General features: G+C 32.4%; 1 protein-coding gene and 1 long non-coding RNA gene across 3 annotated transcripts; both read right to left on the reverse strand.

Moving 5' to 3' along the window:
- On the reverse strand, nt 5-8,808 carry LOC107644516 (chloroplast envelope membrane protein). Of its 2 annotated transcripts, none has more exons than XM_016348383.2 (7): nt 7,988-8,807; nt 7,301-7,386; nt 6,264-6,437; nt 2,473-2,587; nt 1,531-1,628; nt 1,254-1,389; nt 5-341 (listed from the first exon to the last, which is right to left on the reverse strand). In XM_016348383.2, the coding sequence occupies exons 1-7, from the start codon at nt 8,651-8,653 to the stop codon at nt 273-275; spliced, it is 1,344 nt and encodes a 447-aa protein (XP_016203869.1). In that variant the 5' UTR covers nt 8,654-8,807; the 3' UTR covers nt 5-272. The 2 variants fall into 2 exon arrangements, with proteins under 2 accessions (XP_016203869.1, XP_016203870.1); XM_016348384.2 differs by lacking the exon at nt 5-341 and adding an exon at nt 369-1,125 and having other exon boundaries at nt 7,988-8,808.
- Nucleotides 13,783-14,477, reverse strand: LOC110263063. Its single transcript, XR_002348056.1, has 2 exons — nt 13,997-14,477; nt 13,783-13,825 (listed from the first exon to the last, which is right to left on the reverse strand). It is a non-coding gene; the product is annotated as an uncharacterized LOC110263063 (long non-coding RNA).

A 17,787-nucleotide genomic window follows, 5' to 3' on the forward strand; every position in this document is an offset into this window, starting at 1 on the left:
AAAATGTTGTCAACTCTGACCATATATATTTCAAGGTAAAAAACAATAGCCCAATTGGCCAACATGGTAAAATCATTGAAAAATTTTCACATACTTAGAAAAGCATGTGATAATGTAATTATTTGCAAATGAAGAACATGACCAGTTCAATGTATACAACTGCACACATGAAGAATGAACGGTTAGGGTGCAAAACTGAAGAATGTTTCAGGTGACAAAACCAAACCGCATTAAGATAAAGGTCTCTGATGGTGCAGGTACAAAATTCTCGACTAGTGACGCTTCATTTCCTGGAAAATATTTGATACCTTCGGTGACAATCTTGGGAGGTATTTGAATAGCTGCATCACAAGAGAAAAGAGTGATAAGCCTGACCAACTAGGAAGCAAACTGAAACATAAAAAATTCCAACAGCAATATATAGAATAGAAAACTTTTGGGCCCCTTTAAGGTTGTTTAGGGGAAAAAAAATGTTTTGCAGATAGCTGCATCAGACAACAGACAATCCATTCTATCAAAGGCTTCCTTTTAAAGGTGAATTTCAGTGCAACATTAAGGTTGATGCGGGAGACAGTTAGAGTTAGGAGGCTCAGATCTAATGTCAGGTTAATAATATAAAACCAATGGCATGTTTTGATTTAACAACAAAGATGATTCCAAATTCCCTTAAAGGAGGTTAAATGAAGTGAAAAAATGATCTTAACTATAATGTAGTGGTTTGGAAGGTCCAACATTAGGAATCATAGATACACTATTCCCATCTATCCCTCGTCAAACATGGTAATTAGAGTTGCCATTACTCTGACAACCTTTCCTTTCTTTCATGAGAAATATTTGCATTAATTTGGAGCACATTAATGCATGTTACAGGAACATTCATAGTCACTTATTTTCATATATGATATTTAGAATTTATATAAAAGATTGAGAATCAATGACCCGGAATATCCAGGAGTAGCATTAAATTTGCTCCAGGAACATGCAAGTCTCTCTTTCACCCTGATGAAGAAAATAAGTGGTTGCTTTGAAATTAATGACCAAAGAGGATTATTCTTTGTTAGTTTGCGACAACCTAAAGATCACTTAGAAGCGATGACAATGGTCATTTGCTGGTCTTGGTGCTGGCTGAAGGCAAAAATTATGTGCAAAAGGTGTTAAGTTATCGCCTATACTATATCTGGAAACTAATTAATACCAAAAACACAAATGGAAATTGAACCAGCAACATTTAGCAGCCACTGAAGATAACATACCCAAAGTTTCACACAAGCATCAACAACAACGGGGACCAGACAAACAAAAATAGTTATAGCAGCCTGATCAACTTCAAGCCCATAGTGCTCAACAATTATCTCAATCAAAGTTTGCCAACCAGATTCAGAATGGTACCTGCAAGCATCCCATATGCATCAAAAGCAGACAACATATGAAGCATAGGTGAAACAAAGGTGCTGCAACAAGTAAAATACTATTCAAAATATCTAAGATATTAAAGCAAGTAACAAGTTAGAAAAGGAAAAAAGAAATTACCCAAGGAATATATCTGTGATAAGTATAATTAGGAATGCCTTCCCAGTATCTGAAATATTATTTATAATTTTATAACCAGTAAATTTGAGCAAAGCTACCTGCACAACAGAAGCATAGAGAAAAAAAGGGACAATAAATAGACATATTCTAGACATATTCAAGATAATTGTATAAATAAAATATTAGTAAATATCAACAATCAAGCTGGAAAATAAACTAAATTGCAAAATGTTAGAAATAGAATGCCTAATTGTATCCCAAATTAGGTTCTATGCCAAAGAAGCTTCCTTAAAATATGAATATTACACTTAAATCAAGTGCACCAAATAGTAGGCTAAGATCACACCTCAGAATAAAAATTTTGAAACCACACTTGGCTAGAGATAATAACGTGTAGCCTTTATAAGTGCTAGGACAAACCTCTCCTCTTAAGCAAACTGTTGGGTCGATTTAGGCCTACTTTGTTCCAAGATATTCCTTAGATTTTGTAGCGGTTTCTAAGTCTGTCAAAGAGGCTCTTGCTCGTTGTAGGAAGAGAGAAGCAATGTTGGAATGGCTATTGAGAGGAATAAAACTTGGGATATTGTTTTGTGCAAACAGATGTGTCAGGGTCTTCTAAAAGTATCCGAAATGATTGTAATCAACGAACCATACATGTCCTCTAATTTGATCTTTGGAAACATAAGTATATCAGACAAAGGTTTAGATATAACCTTAATCATCTCTTCCTCCTTCTTTTTTCCCTTTCAATGATTACCTTGTCTTCATTCTTGACACTTCTTTATTTTAAGGAATTACTTTATAAAAGAAATTTTCTTCATCTATTGAAGAAACTATACTTGTGTCTTAGGTTATTCACAAAAATTAATAGTAATAGAATACAAGTCCAACAAAAATATAAAAAATTCAGAACCTTTAGAATAAAGAAAATTGTAAACTTACTTTACTCTTATTGAAGTATAAAAGAATAAATAAAGAGATCCCATAAATTGCATCGGACCATATGTTGGCAAATGCTTTGCGATTCTCCAATCTCCACTCTTCTCGCAACTCTAATCTGTCAGAGCAACAAACGGAAGATAAATAAGGATAACAAATAAACAACAACTGAAGCTCATATTGAATAATAATTCACATAAAATACGATAACTATATATATCCAGGACTAGATTAATTCTCTTTTGCTCAGAGCCTTCATCAGTTCACAAGGTTTATGCTCTATCTTATTTCCTTCCATCCATGCATGGCTACCATTTTTCATGTGTCTTATGCCATTAATTATCCTTTACTCATCTTTTATCCACATTGATCATGATTATCTATTATGTCATTCATGCCCTTTTGATCCATTAATATATATCCCATATTTCTCTATGTGCATTTACATGACCTTTTATGCCATTATATTATTATTCCTTTAATGTTGAGAGTACATACCCATTTAAAATGTTTTATTTAATTATTTAACATACCCTAATTTTACTATGTGCATTTACCTGACCTTTTATACTATTAAATTATTATTATTCCTTTAATGTTGAGAGTACATGCCTTTTTTTTTATATCTTGTTCAATGTACCCTATTCTATTATGTGCATCTAAATGACCTCTTATATCATTATGTTATTATTACTCCTTTAATTTAAGGTCAAGGGTACATACTTTCTTATAGTATTTTATTCAAGTATTTAATATACCTCATTCTTACTATGTGCACTTAGATTATGTTTTATACATTATATTATTAATATTTTCTTATGGTCAAGAGTACCTATAATTGTTTTATTCAACTAATTAATATCCCCTATTTTATTATATGAAATTATATGAACTTTTATACTATTACTATTTTATTCAACTATTTAAAATATCTTATTTTTATATATAATGTGCATTTATATGATATTTTATACATTATATTATTAACTTCCCTCTAAGGTCGAGATAACATATTTTCTTATAACATCTTATTCAACATGCTCATTTTGTCATGGTATATGTCCCTCCTCTTGCATGATCTATTCTTGCATGAATCTCTTCTTGTGTATGCCTAAACAACCCTAATTGTAAATTAAATTGAGGGAATGATCAAGGGAAGTTGACCCCAAAGATAAGATATCGAGATGATCCCTCGGTAAGGGAGGGTGATCGATCAAGATGATTCTTCGGTAAGGGAAAGTGATCGCCCAAGACATTCGAGATAAGAACCTTCGGTGAGAAAATGAGACTCTCATTTTATACCGGTTTGAGCTCAATACCCTTCATAAAAGCTACAAGTTAAGAAAGGAGAAAGTATAAAGCAAAGTTTGATCATAATGATGTTCTTTTTTAAGATTTATTTATGAATATGTCGACATTCCATATGTTACTATCCTTTCTATTTTTTTTCTTTGTGCTCTCCTTTTTGCCTATATGTTTTACAAGAAAGGTTCATATTACATGCCATATCGTACGACATTTTTTTAAAATCCCGCACGTGGGCTGGAGATAGATATGGAGGTGTTGTATAGCACTCCTACTGAGACTTTAAGTTCTCATCCCTTTTCTTTTTCCATACTATCTCTAGAGGAACATGGCTCAGCGGATAGAGACGACGCAGGTGCCCCCGAAGGTAACTTCTGAATATGATCCCTCGAAGCACGCGTGGGTAGTTACGACCACTACTGTGCTCCAAACTATCTACTTAGGTCGAGAGTTCGTGGAAAGAGAACCCTAACTTCCCGTCGTAACCTTTCTAGATAAAAACGCTTCAGCATTCAAGAAGCGGTCATGGTGATGCATCTCGAATCAGATTCCGAGACGGAGGAAGAGGAAGACACCATGGAAGAGGATCGAGAAGAGGAGTTGAACCCTTGCGGAAGTCCAAAGGTGGAATACGTATCCTACTCCCCCACTTCGGCACCCCGTCGAGTCTTAGTTCATCCCACACAACTGAAGCGTTCTTATCTAGGAAGGTTACGACGGCAGCTGGGGTTCTCTTTCAACGAACTCTTGCCTTAATTACCTTCGGGGGCACTGCGTCGTCTCCATGTTCCTCTGGAGACAGTATGGGAAAAGAAAAGGGATGAGAACTTAAAGTCTCAGTAGGAGTGCTATGCAACACCTCCATATCTATCTCTAGCTCACGCGCGGGATTTTGAAAAAAAGTCGTACGATGTGGCATGTAATATAAACCTTTCTTGTAAAGCATATAGGCAAAAAGGAGAGCACATAGAAAAAAAAATAGAAAGGATAGTAACATATGGAATGTTGACATATTCATAAATAAATCTTAAAAAAGAACATCATTATGATCAAACTTTGCTTTATACTTTTTCCTTTCTTAACTTGTAGCTTTTATAAAGGATATTGAGCTCAAACCGGTATAAACTGAGAGTCATCTTCCCTTATCGAAAGATCATCTCGATATCTTGTCTTTGGGGGTCACCTTCCCTTACCGAATGATCATTCCCTCAGTTTAATTTACAATTAGGGTTGTTTAGACGTACACAAGAATAGATTCATGCAAGAGGAGGGAAGTAGGTTATCTCGACCCTAGAGGGATGTTAATAATATAATGTATAAAATATCATATAAATGCACATTATATAAAAAAATATGATATTTTAAATAGTTGAATAAAATAGTTATAAGAGGGCATATACTCTTGACTCAAAAGAAATATTATTAATCCAATGATATAAAAGTTTATATAATTTCACGTAATAAAATAGAAGATATTAATTAGTTGAATAAAACAATTATAAAGAAACATGTATTCTTGACCCTACAAAAATATTAATAATATAATGTATAAAACATAATCTAAGTGCACATAGTAAAATTAGGAAAGCATGTACCATTGACCTTAAATTAAAGGAGTAATAATAACATAATGATATAAGAGGTCATTTAGATGCACATAATAGGATAGGGTACATTGAACAAGACATAAAAAAAAGACATGTACTCTCAACATTAAAGAGATAATAATAATTTAATGGTATAAAAGGTCATGTAAATGCACATAGTAAAATTAGGATATGTTAAATAATTAAATAAAACATTTTAAAGGAGTATGTACTCTCAACATTAAAGGAATAATAATATAATAGCATAAAAGATCATGTAAATGCACATAGAGAAATATGGGATATATATTAATGGATCAAGAGGGCATGAATGACATAATAGATAATCATGATCAATGTGGATAAAAGATGAGTAAAGGATAATTAATGCCATAAGACACATGAAAGATGATAGCCATGCATGGATGGAAAGAAATAAAATAGAGAATACTACATGCCAACATAAAAGTAAGAAAAGCATAATTCCCTACTCTTTTTCTAACGCGAGTTTGCCTCTTGTGTTTGCACATAGAATATATTTTTTGTAGAGAGAGAAGGGAGAGAATTAGTATTTGAGAGGAGTGATTTTCTACCTATAGGTGCACCCATATTTATATACATTTGAGAATAGGGTAGTTGGAATAATTTTAAATTCAAACGGAGAGTGATTACTAGATTCCTATCCATAAATTCAAAATTCTAAACCTATCTCCTAACTGATTTTCAAATTTCGAATTTAATTTTGTTTCTAGAAGGGGTGGTTGTTACACGAGTTATATTTCACACTTTTTAGCTCAATGGTTTTTTGAACTTTCATACTGAATTTATAGTTCCATTTATTGCTCATAAAATAAAGATTCAACAGAAAAAAGTAAAAAAAGAAAAGGAACAGGTTGATCTTACGCTTTACGCCTTAGTTCCCACCAAACTTCATCATCAGTAAGAGGTGGAGCTTTACCAATCTCTGTCTCAAGCTCAAATCTTCCTGACTCTGTCTTTAATTCCTTGATCATTTCAAGTTTTTGACTTCTCCTCACATCAAGCATTTGTGCTGCAAGTGGTACTTTCTTCACATATCTGTCAACAGAATAAGGTTAACTTGGCAGTTACAAAAGATTTTTAAATTCAAGTTAAAACAAATGCAAAACTGGAGATCAACATTTGAAAATTTGTACTTCAAAGACACTTCTGGGATAGTGGACCCGGAGGCACATAAAAGTCAAACTAAAAAAAAAACAGAAATTTAAAGAATCCTAAGATTTTATCTAAGATACTATTTATTCTTAACATTGATGAATTTGGGTAATAATACATCAAGTGCTGCTCTACCAGTCCAACAAGGATTTTTATTCAGTTGCATAATGCTTTAAAGGAAAGAATTATTCAGGAAAATACTAATTTCTTTTCTTTCTTTTTTTATATGGAAAACGTCTAGGTCTGTTCAGCAGCAGTCAGTCCACCAATGCCATGCTTCCAGGATCAACATGTGCTTACGGAGGTACTTATATAATAGATCGCTTACCAAAGGAGCTGTCAGTCACAGTGGCAGGAAGAACTAGAACCCAAGTCCTTCTGGGATATCTTCTGAGCCTTTGCCACTTGTGTCAACTCTCCTGGGCAAAAACTACTAATTTATAATGATGTTGTGTTCTTATGTCATTGAATTATGAAACTAGATTAACTATATCTAATATCTTGATCTCTTGATTGATTTCATCCTATCAATTCAGCACCCTGCATTCCAAGCCTATGCTACATGTCATTTGTCATATCCTCCACACATCACACTTTTAACAAAACATGATGCAGACAGAAGCACATACTAACGTGCATATCTATTTGTGCATATACCTTCAACTATATTAGCAAAACAGAAACACATTCGGCTAATATAGGAAAAAAGACTACAGTTTAGAAGTAATTCAATTTCCAACAATTACCTGTCTAAAAAAGGCATCAGTACATAGTCATGAACCAGAAAGTCCATGGCCCAAGGTATAACTATCAACACTGCCAAAAATTTAGCCTGCATTAACAAATTAGGTAGATAGAAATAAGTTACCGAGAAGAGTATATATTTAAGCAAGCAGTAGAACATCATTCACTTAGTATGAAAGAAATTGAAGGCAAGCAACACTATAGAACAATTCAAATTCTTCTTAACAATGTGACTACGGTCATGACTGAAAGACCCTCTTAAATATCGTCTTTATGGAAAATACTTCTTGAAAATTTGAGTATCGTGGTCCATATCAACACCTTCAGATTCTAATATGGCCCCAACTTCCCCCTTAAAACTCTTATTTTCTACTCTTAAATCTTGCTTGGGGATGTTCAAATAACACTATTGTTGTCTTACAAAGGAAACAAACATTTGATTCTCCGCGAGAGTACACAGCTCGCTAATACTGCATCCAACTCTTTGGGCTAATGATTGGAATAATAGTAACTCAAACTAACTAATGTTAAGCATCCCTACAATAACAACAATTACATTATCCAAATTTTGAACTTTGATTAATGCAGCTATCATAACATAACACTAGAATTTGGGAGAATCAAACTTCGCCATCTACCTAACAGATTCAACGATACAACACTTAACTAAAACGGCGAAAATGGCATACCGAATTGGTGGAAGCATACTTGAAAACACGGTCCTCATAGAGCAAGTCATCATCATCTTGTTCCACAGCACCGAAAATTAACGACCTAACAGACTCCACCAAACCCTTCTCCTCTTTCTCCATCACAACATAATCCTCCTCTTCATCTTCTTCTTCTTTCACCCTTCCCTCCTTTTCCTTGTTCTTGTTCTTGTCATCATAATCCAAACCATCACTCCAAGAAGAACCAGAATCAGAAGCAGAATCATGCTGATTAAGAAGCCAATCCTCCCACATCCTATACTCCTGGTTCCTCACATCTTCCTGTGCTTCCCTCAACTCAACAATGGCTTCAGCTCTCTGCTTCCACGCCTCGAATTTCTCATCTTCCGATAACTCCTCTTCCTCTTTCCGTTGTTGTTCCTCTTCAATTTCAACCATGTCATCTTCCTTCAATCCAAGCCAGTTGCCATCGTCCTCAAAGAAGAACCTGCGCCACCAACTCTTGTTCCTCTTGTTCTTCTTCTTAGCTTTGGAAACGAACTTGTTGCAGCGTTTAGGGTTAATGGGAGCGAAGTGAAGAGTGAAAGAGGAAGAGGAAGAAGAAGAAGAAGAAGGTGCATGCGAAGTAGTGAAGTGGTTAAAGAAGATTAGGTTGTTGTGGCATAACAAAGTTGAAGAGCTCATTAATTAAGAGCACAATATATTTAACCACATTTTTCGAACACAAGAAGAAGAAAAAGAAGCAAGAATGCAGAATTGGAAGTGCTTAAGAATAATGGTGATTCTGCTTATCCGCTCCGCAGAGAAGGGAAGACTGAAGAGTGAAGAGTGTGTCATGTATGTATATATGTATGTATGCGTGCGTTTATATACGTATTTATACGACGGTAGAGAGTAGAGAGAAGTAAGTAGAAGAAGAAAACTGATCTTCACGTGGGGATTGGCTGTTGTTGAGCCACGTATGCTTCAAACATGAATGAATGGATTTTAACCTTTTATGAAACAGCTAACATTTTGTGGAGGGACTTTAGTGGGAAACATTAAAAATTTCAAATTTTAAAGAGTTAACTATTAATTTAGTATTTATTTTATTATTTTAATGAATTTTTTTTATTTTAGAAAAAAATACTAATTTAATATTCTAAAAATTTTGATTTAGAGTTTTCAAAATAAAAAATATATATAATAAGAATATTTTAGTCCTTTTCTATAATAAGGTTATTAAGGTTCTTGTAATCATTTTCTATAAAAAATGAATATTAATTTAGATTGATTTAAGGTTTGGTTTACCGATTTTTTGACAAAATTAATTTGTCTGATCTAATTTTAACAAAAATAATATAGTTTAATCAATTATATGTATTGAATTTTAATTAATAAAAAATATCTTTAAAAGAAGAAGTTTTAAGCATTTTTATCAAAATAGCTCCCTATCAAATATACCTCTAACAACTAAATTCTTAAAAAATTTAGAACCAATCCCATAATAATGCATCATAATTGTGTCTGATTCACTCGTCTTAAATGTTGTTTTGTAAAATTATTGTAAAATTGATCAAAATTTTTTTAAAAAATTAGCTATTAAAAATAAATTTGATGTAAATAAAAAACTTTTAAAATAAAATAAAAACTTGTGAATTTTTTAAAAATTTTAACAAATTTTTTATCATCATCTAACAAATATTCTTTTCCTACATCGTCCCACAATGGCAAATTCATTAGTTAAATGTGTATATGCATTTTCTTGATATACTAATAACAACTATATATAATCCATTTGTTGACTTTTCTTTTTTATGTTTAAACGAGTTCAATTGCCAAATTATACACTTGTAGTTAGAAAGAGAAGAGTTTTATACATCAAATATCTTTCATATTCCAATTAATTAATTATGTATATATATTAGATAAAATGGATAATAATGATGATTATATTATATATAAGGGGCCTTATAGTGTACAGATGTGGGTGTACAGATTTTTGTCTTTTTGTGGCTGAAAAGCGTGTCACTAAAAGTGTTGCTTAAAGAAAAAGTGTTACCTTTAATCGTTAACTTGGTTCTGATACCAATTTTTACTCTTCATATTTTACTTCGAATAAGTTTATAATTTGTATAGAATTGAAAATGTTACTTTTATAATTCTGATTTTTATAGTTTTTCAATCTTGTTTTAGTTTATAATAGTCTTTTTTGCATGGATTATTGTTTATAAAAATTTTTATCTGTTTGTCTTTTTCTTGAATATATTTTCTCAAATCTTCGACAACTTCTTTTATTTCTACACTTTTTGTTGTTTCTAAATATCTTTTTAATTTTTCAACCTCATTCTCCATTTTTTCTTTCAACAGCTTTAATTCTTTTAAATCATAATATAGTTTTCCAGGCATTTATAAATTTTTTAAGTTTAACTCCAACTTGTTTATATTTATTCTTATTTCTATCCTTTTTATTATGAGGTCATCAATTTCGATCTGAAGATTATTTAATTCCCTTTTATACTCCTTTATTTTACTTTTTAAATTTTTCGCTCTTTTTCTTTTTATTTTATTTTCTGGTCTTTCAATCTTTGCATGCTTCATTATTTATTTTAGAATTTCTGCAAATTCTATCATCGCTTCATCACTATTTTCTAGAGATTCTATTAATTTTTCTTAACTCTTCAACTTCTCTTTTTAACTTCTCATAGATTGTTTTTAGAGCTTCAAATGCTCTTTGATTTATTTCAGAAAATTGCAAATAATTCAAACGATTTTCTCTTTCAAAGAGCTCTTGTTTCTTATCTTGATAAGTTACATATATATTTCTTCTTTATTTATTGTCATAATTTAGTATTTAGGGTTTCATTTAATTTTTCGACCTTTTTTGTTAATTCTTTTATTTCAGAATTTTCTTCTTTAATCTTTAACTTAGATAAACTTAAAGGGCTATTAATTTTAGATTCTCTTATTTGAAAATTTGATGAAACCAAACTCTCCTGGCATATGAGTACTCTTAGCCTCCTGCTTTCTATTTTCTGATGCCTTCTACAATTGCCTAAGCAACCTATTTATAATGGTTGGGTCTGATGGACAATTCCCATCCTTACCCTTCTTATGACGTCATTGCTTACGTCATTGTTTATTATCTTGCACCAGCTACATTGTTGGTGCTCTATGACCTAAGCGCTTACGTCACTATGCAATAATGTTGAGAGATGCTTCAGATGTGCTGTCTTCCTCTTTCATTATGTGACCTTCAGATGCGTTGTCTTCTTCCTTTATCATGTGGGTTGATTCCGTTTTATTATTGCTTTCTTCAGATAACTCTGAGACGCATAGCTGGCACTTGTGGTCTTCTCTGTCTGTTATCAAATAGCAGAGATTCCTCTTTATCCCTTCAGGGAGCTTTTCTAAGAGTCCAGATAAGTTGTAGAATGCTGATTCAAATTCCACTAAGAGTCTCATCTCTCTTTCTTCAATTTCATTCCTTTTATTAGACACAAGCAAAGTATTTCTGCTTTTATAATTAATTCTTGTGTGAGATTCCCTTGTTATCTTTTGAGTTCTTTCGAAGACCCTTGCTAGTGTGCTGGCTAGCCTTCCTTTATGACTGTAGATTGTTAAATCTTGAACTTGATCAATTGGTTGAAAATTTCCTAGGAAGACGGACATGAATATTACTTGGTGTGCTGGAACCAAGCATTCTTCTTCTTCATTAAAAATAGGTTGACTGTTCGTAAATTTTAGGGATATATCCCTTGGATTTACATTGTCAATCATATTTTTAAATCTCTTCACTGCATCAACAAATCCTGATTTGTCCACCACGCTTAGCTGGCTGAGCTCTGATGGTTTTGGTTGTTGTGTTGATTTCATTGCTTCGACGGCCTTCTTGAGGGATTGGATCTGATTTTGATTTTTGATTTATTGAAGAATCATGTGGAGCTTTTAAAACTATATATGTTAGTTCTTGAATGAATGGATGATATAACTTTAAAAAGTTATTTCCTATGATAAAATCCATTCCAGAATCTAACATGTATATAGATGGAACAATGAACCTATAATTTTGAATAAAAATTTCAACCATCTCTGCTTTTTGATCAATTTTATGTATTGATTTGTCAGCTATTCTAACTCTTAATGGTTTCTTTAATTTTTTCCAATCAAGTTTTATATTTGAACTAGCAAAGCATTGTGTTGCTCCAGAATCTATGAAAGCATTTATAAATTTTTTTGTTATTTTTATAGTAATAAATGTAGCATTATTACTCAGTCTCTGAGTCTGTTTCTGAGACATATTCAAAAATATAGTCTAAGTTATCATCAGATCCTTCTAAAGGTTCCATGAAACAAGACTTAGCAATTTCTATTTGTTTAGTAAGATCCTTTTATCCTTCTTTTTCGGACATTCATTTGCATAGTGTCCTTGTTCTTGGCAATACCAACACTTACAATTTTCTTTTTTATTTGGGCAATAATCACTTTTTTGTCTCTTATTTTTATTGTTATTTCTTTTTCTAAAATACCTCTTTTTTCTCCAGTTTGGATTGTATTTTCTTTTTCTTTGAAAATTTTTATTAAGACCATATTTTTGAGGTATCTCTTCATTATCCTGACAGCAAATTCTAATTATATTTGCAAATCTTTTTTGAGTTGCTTCTTGCATACAACGTTCTTTTATTTCCTCTCTTATTGCAGAGGTTGCTCCACCAAAATTATTTTCAATTGTTCCTCTATTTATTTCATCTTCTTCTATCTGAAATCCCTGTTCTATAGTATTATTTTCTTGAGCCATTTTTAATTGTTTAAAAAGTATTGTAACTTCTTCTAATTTTTCTTCAATATTCATAATTTTAGTGGTGGTTTTACTTTTAAATCTGTTATGTTGATTATATTTTGAAATTTTTCTTCTTTTGGATTTTCTTTTTCCTTATTTCTTTGAAATTTTATGGATACTAGTATTTCTTCAAGCATATCTACTATAGAATTTAATTGTGGGTTAAAAGTATGATAAAGATGTGGGGAATCATTTCCATGATAATATTTCTTAAAAATTCCGTGTGAAAAATAAGTTTTTTCAGGTTTTTGAAGTCCTTCAATAAAGTTTATAGTAAAATAAAGATTTTGAGAAAAATCATTTTGTATTGATTTTAAGAATTCGGTGTCATTACAGTTAACATTAGTTAAAATCATTATTTTTTGATCTATTAATTTTGATAACTTAATTATTTCTTCTCTTAAATCTTCTAATTTACTTTTTTCCATTAGATGATGCTTTTCTTTGTGAAGAGCTACGGTTTTAAGTAAAAAGTGTGACTTTAGAAAGTGTGGTTTAAGTAAGTAAATCTTTAAATCTGTACAGATTTATATCTGTACCATATAATTTTCTTATATATAATCATCATGTCCACCTCACTTTTTGGCAATGGGCATCTGTGGTAGAGTTCATAAAGCAGCTTGTAGGAACCCCTTTACATTTTGGATATTCCGAAGACAAATGCTAACATACTTTGAACCTTGCAATTAATTTACTTGCATGAAAGTTGAAACTATTATGCAATTTACTCTTGAACGCGCCACATGCATCATGTTAAAATGTATGATAAGTTGATAACAATGCTTAATCATGCAGTTCATAACACTTTATAAATAAAATGAAAAATTAAAAAAACCACTATTTCTGGAGAGACTGTAATTAGAAATAACAAGTTCCCAGTAGAACATTTGCAATGAAAACTTGAGACTAATACATGGCTTTTGTAAACAAAGAAAATAATGCCTCTCCTATCTATCCTTGAGTTCTTGCTCAAACTGAAGCAACTTTTCTCGAATAGGCTCTAAAAAATAGCTTCTTCATTTAGTTTTCACTTGCATCTGCACAAAAAATCATTTGCCACGAAAAGAAACAAGCATCAAAATCTATCCTCCGCCATAGTATCAGTCACGGTAAATTTAAGATAGTGATTACTTCAAGAGACTTCTTCGTGTAAAGATATCTTCATAGAAGTAATTACCATTCAAGATTGAGGGTTCAGATGATATTACATGTTACGCTCCTTGATTTCTCATTTTACATTGACTTAGCTAATGACTTGATTGAAGGAAGGTGACCAGTACATACATATAATCCGAAAAGAAAAAGAGGAAGGGAAGAACAAGACCCCTTATGTAGAAATTGAAAGTCTCACCTACCCAAATGCTTAGATAAGTAACAGAAAAACCTATACAAATTACATTTTAGGATCTCTAAATGATATATGCTTATGTACTTGGGTAAGAAAATTACCTCTTATTGGGAAAACTAATGTAGGACAGAAGACAGGTTAACATTTCACAATAAGAATTAGATTGAACAATCAAATTGATCTCTGTCTATTTCCCTAAAGAACAACACGATCACTAACAAACAAAAAAAAGGGGGGGAGGCAAATTTGGTCCCTTACCTATTTGTTATGAGACAACAGACCCCTTCATAAAATTCACTATGAACTATTAACGGAACTTTCATAGCTGGCATACTATTGAGATGATAGGGACATTTGATGGTTTTCAGCGGCTAAAAGAACGAGGATTGAATCTTAGCCTTTTTTTTGCTTATTGAAATTTGATGGTCTTTTAAACAATTTTTGGAGACTTTTTTATTTTTGTCTCGTACCCAGCCATAAGACTTTTTTTTTTATCTCGTAACCTGGCACGAAATATTTTTCAGTTTTATCTCCTATATATGCAGCAGAAACAGAAATGAAGTAGAAGAAAGAGAGAGAATCACACCAAGATGTATCCTGGTTCAGCTGCAAAGTGCAATGCAGCCTACATCCAGTCTCTATCACAACAATGATGGAATTTCACTATAATCATCATGATTACATACACCAATACTTCATAGGAATTACCCTTCCTATCCGGGACAAGTCCAGAATCTAAACCCCAATCCTGAACTTTACTTGGTCACAGCCAAGCTTTCAACTGCTAAGTGCTAACCCAACTTGTAAGGGGATTCCCATAGAATCATGAAACACAACACAGATGTACAAAGGACCTCTAAGGACATCTATGGCTTTTTCTTTTAATTTTGCACTCTCTGCCATTTTCTGCTCTATGACTTTTTCTTACAAACCTCACTGTTTAACCTTTTTCATGAAACTCAAGACAGACAAAATTAAACAGAAAAATACAAAATAAAGAACATTGAAGGAGAAGAACTTCTGTTAGCTTAGGTAGCTATGAGAATTCTGTGCCTTTCACTCTCACTCCTTGCCTCAAGTCCTAGCTGTTCTCCTTTATTTATAGAAGGGGAAGCCTCCAAGATTGAAGTTCTTGAACCGAGCCAACTTCTTCTTCTTCATGCAAACCGGTTCGGCCAGAGAGAGAGGAGAGGAAACTGAATGTAAAACCCAACATGCAATTATCTCTGTGTCTTCCCTTTATACCAAGCTTCACCAATCCGAGCCATCCATCTTGACTTGCACTCCAAGAAGGATCCCTACCCCTTGATGAGTTCTTGATGATGATAGCTTCTTCTGCTCTATCTTTTGCATCTTCCATCACGTAGCTACTGTAGCTACCTCCTGTGGTGGTTGATCAAAAGCTGAGACAAGTCATCCCTTAAGGATCTTCTTCCTCTGATCGAGATCATCTTCTTTCATTTTTGGTATGGAGAGCATGAGATCTCTTTACCAAATTTTACCATTTGTGATGAAAATCTCAGCCACAACATACTTTTTGTTTTCTTTTTCTTTTTCTTGCCATCATTACAATGGTCTTTAGCTTGTTTCTAGCTTCTTCTTCATTACTCTGATAGCTTGCAAAAGCTTCTATGCTTTCTCTGTGAAGTGACCAAATGAAGATGAGGAATGAGAGAGAAGAGAGAGTAAAAGGAAAACATTCAATGGATTTGATCAATTTAAATGAATTAATTTACTTCCCTTTGCTTTAGGTAGCGTGTATCATTAAGGCAGCAATCAAATCAATTGTCATTTCTCTCTCATGGTTCCAATGCATTTAATGTTAATTGAATTAAATTTGGAATCCATCAAATGAGAGGAAGTGAGTGACCGAACTAAGCATGCAAAGCTTTCTTCCATCTCTCTTTGGTTTGGATCAAGTAAGTTGGTTTCAAACCAAAAAAATTGTTTTGAACTAATGGTAATAGTTAAAATTTGGCCCAACTAGTAAAGTAACAATTCAACCACATCTTTTAATATTTTGATAACCAATGCTGAATTTTTTATTCTTATTGGGCTTGCAATTTGGCCCAGTATCGAATTTTGCATAACAAAATTATTAATTAGTAAATATAATCATGAAGATCAAATTAATAATTTTGTAATTAATTGTATTAATAATGTTTGATCATCACAAATTTAAATTTGAATTTTCTAAACTCATCAATCTCTCCCTTGATAACAAACATTATTAAAAATTGAAATGGAAAGAAATCAAAGATTAGAGTACTCCCTTTGAATATTTGGATTCCTTCCCTTTCCAATTGTTACATGGCTCTCCCTTAATATATGCTATTTTACCAAGGGAAGCTTCACCTGTAACAAATCTTATCAAGCCTAAGGCAACTATGTTTTTCAACATATGTAATCTTGAGATGTTGAATATCTTGATTTATGAGCATAAATGGCATGATAAACACAACTTGACTTGTTATCATAAAAATGACTTCCTGCTCAATTTCAATAAAAAAAAATTTGAGTACAGAGTACATAGAAATAAAGAGAAGCACTTGATAATTCTAAGAATCTACTTGCCAAAATATTTGATTAAACAATATTTTCCAGCCACTATTTCAGAGCAAATTAATTATCAGTTTATAGCAAGAAAAACATTTTTAATCAACCATAATTATTTCAAAGCATAAAGAATATATCAACATATCAAAGCTTAAAGAGATTATCAAGTCACAACTAAATCCCAAATACAACAAATATTTCAACAAATCAGAGTATGATGCATCATCAACACAGCAGACCATAAATGGATTATCAGAAAAATAACTAAGTTCCAACAGTTATTTCAACAATTCAGAATATAAATTACCAACATCAACAGGCATCAACAGAGTATATCATGATCAACAATATCTAAGTTCTAAAACCAGTGATCAAAACATATCATCAGTTTGTGCACAGGGATGATCATAAATCACAGGAGATTTCAGCCCCGTTTCTTTTAACTTTTCAATTTCAATTTTCCAGCTTTCCTCCCCCTTTTGTCATCAAAGGGAACCTGCAAAAAGGACAATGGTATGCAAAATATCCAAAATATAAACAACACAAAAATAACCAAGAGTTTATCAAAATGTCACAGGTCTAAAGTATCCAAATAGCCTATAAAGTATCAAAATAAGCCAAATAGAACCAGAAATCAACAAGAAACATAGTGATCAATCGTCAGATAAATTGTACTCAGAGCCATCTGCATCATCATCATCGGCAGCCCCAAATTCTTCTTCAAAATTTTGAAGCATCAGTCCCACTCTTTCTTGACATTTTGTCCAAATTTTTTCATTTTCGAATGCTAGCTTACAAGCGGCCTTGTATGATTGCACCATCAGATTGGACATGTTAGAGAATTCAGTGAGGACTTTCTTGATCGATTCTGCCACCTTGGACGGCTCGGCTGGGCGACTCTCAAGATCACTATCAGAAGGTATTGATCGTTTCCCTTTGGTTTCTTTCATTGTACCTGAAATTCCTCCTCCCTTAATTGATGAAACTTTGTTCTCAACCTCTTCATTAGTTAGATCAACATTGAAGTGCTCAAAAATACAGGTAAGAAATATGCCATAGGGAAGGTTAGCCTTTTTGGTGCTTCTAACACAATCC

Source organism: Arachis ipaensis, chromosome B05 (assembly GCF_000816755.2).
Source record: "Arachis ipaensis cultivar K30076 chromosome B05, Araip1.1, whole genome shotgun sequence".
NCBI classification, from domain to species: domain Eukaryota; kingdom Viridiplantae; phylum Streptophyta; class Magnoliopsida; order Fabales; family Fabaceae; genus Arachis; species Arachis ipaensis.

Excerpts from the sequence above, each read along its gene's own strand:
- LOC107644516 (XM_016348383.2), bottom strand. The coding sequence starts at position 8,653 with ATGAGCTCTTCAACTTTGTTATGCCACAACAACCTAATCTTCTTTAAC. Across the intron at positions 7,387-7,987 it reads AGTATGCTTCCACCAATTCG|GCTAAATTTTTGGCAGTGTT; the intron begins GTATGCCATTTT and ends TTGTTAATGCAG. Across the intron at positions 342-1,253 it reads ATGCTTGTGTGAAACTTTGG|CTATTCAAATACCTCCCAAG; the intron begins GTATGTTATCTT and ends CTTGTGATGCAG.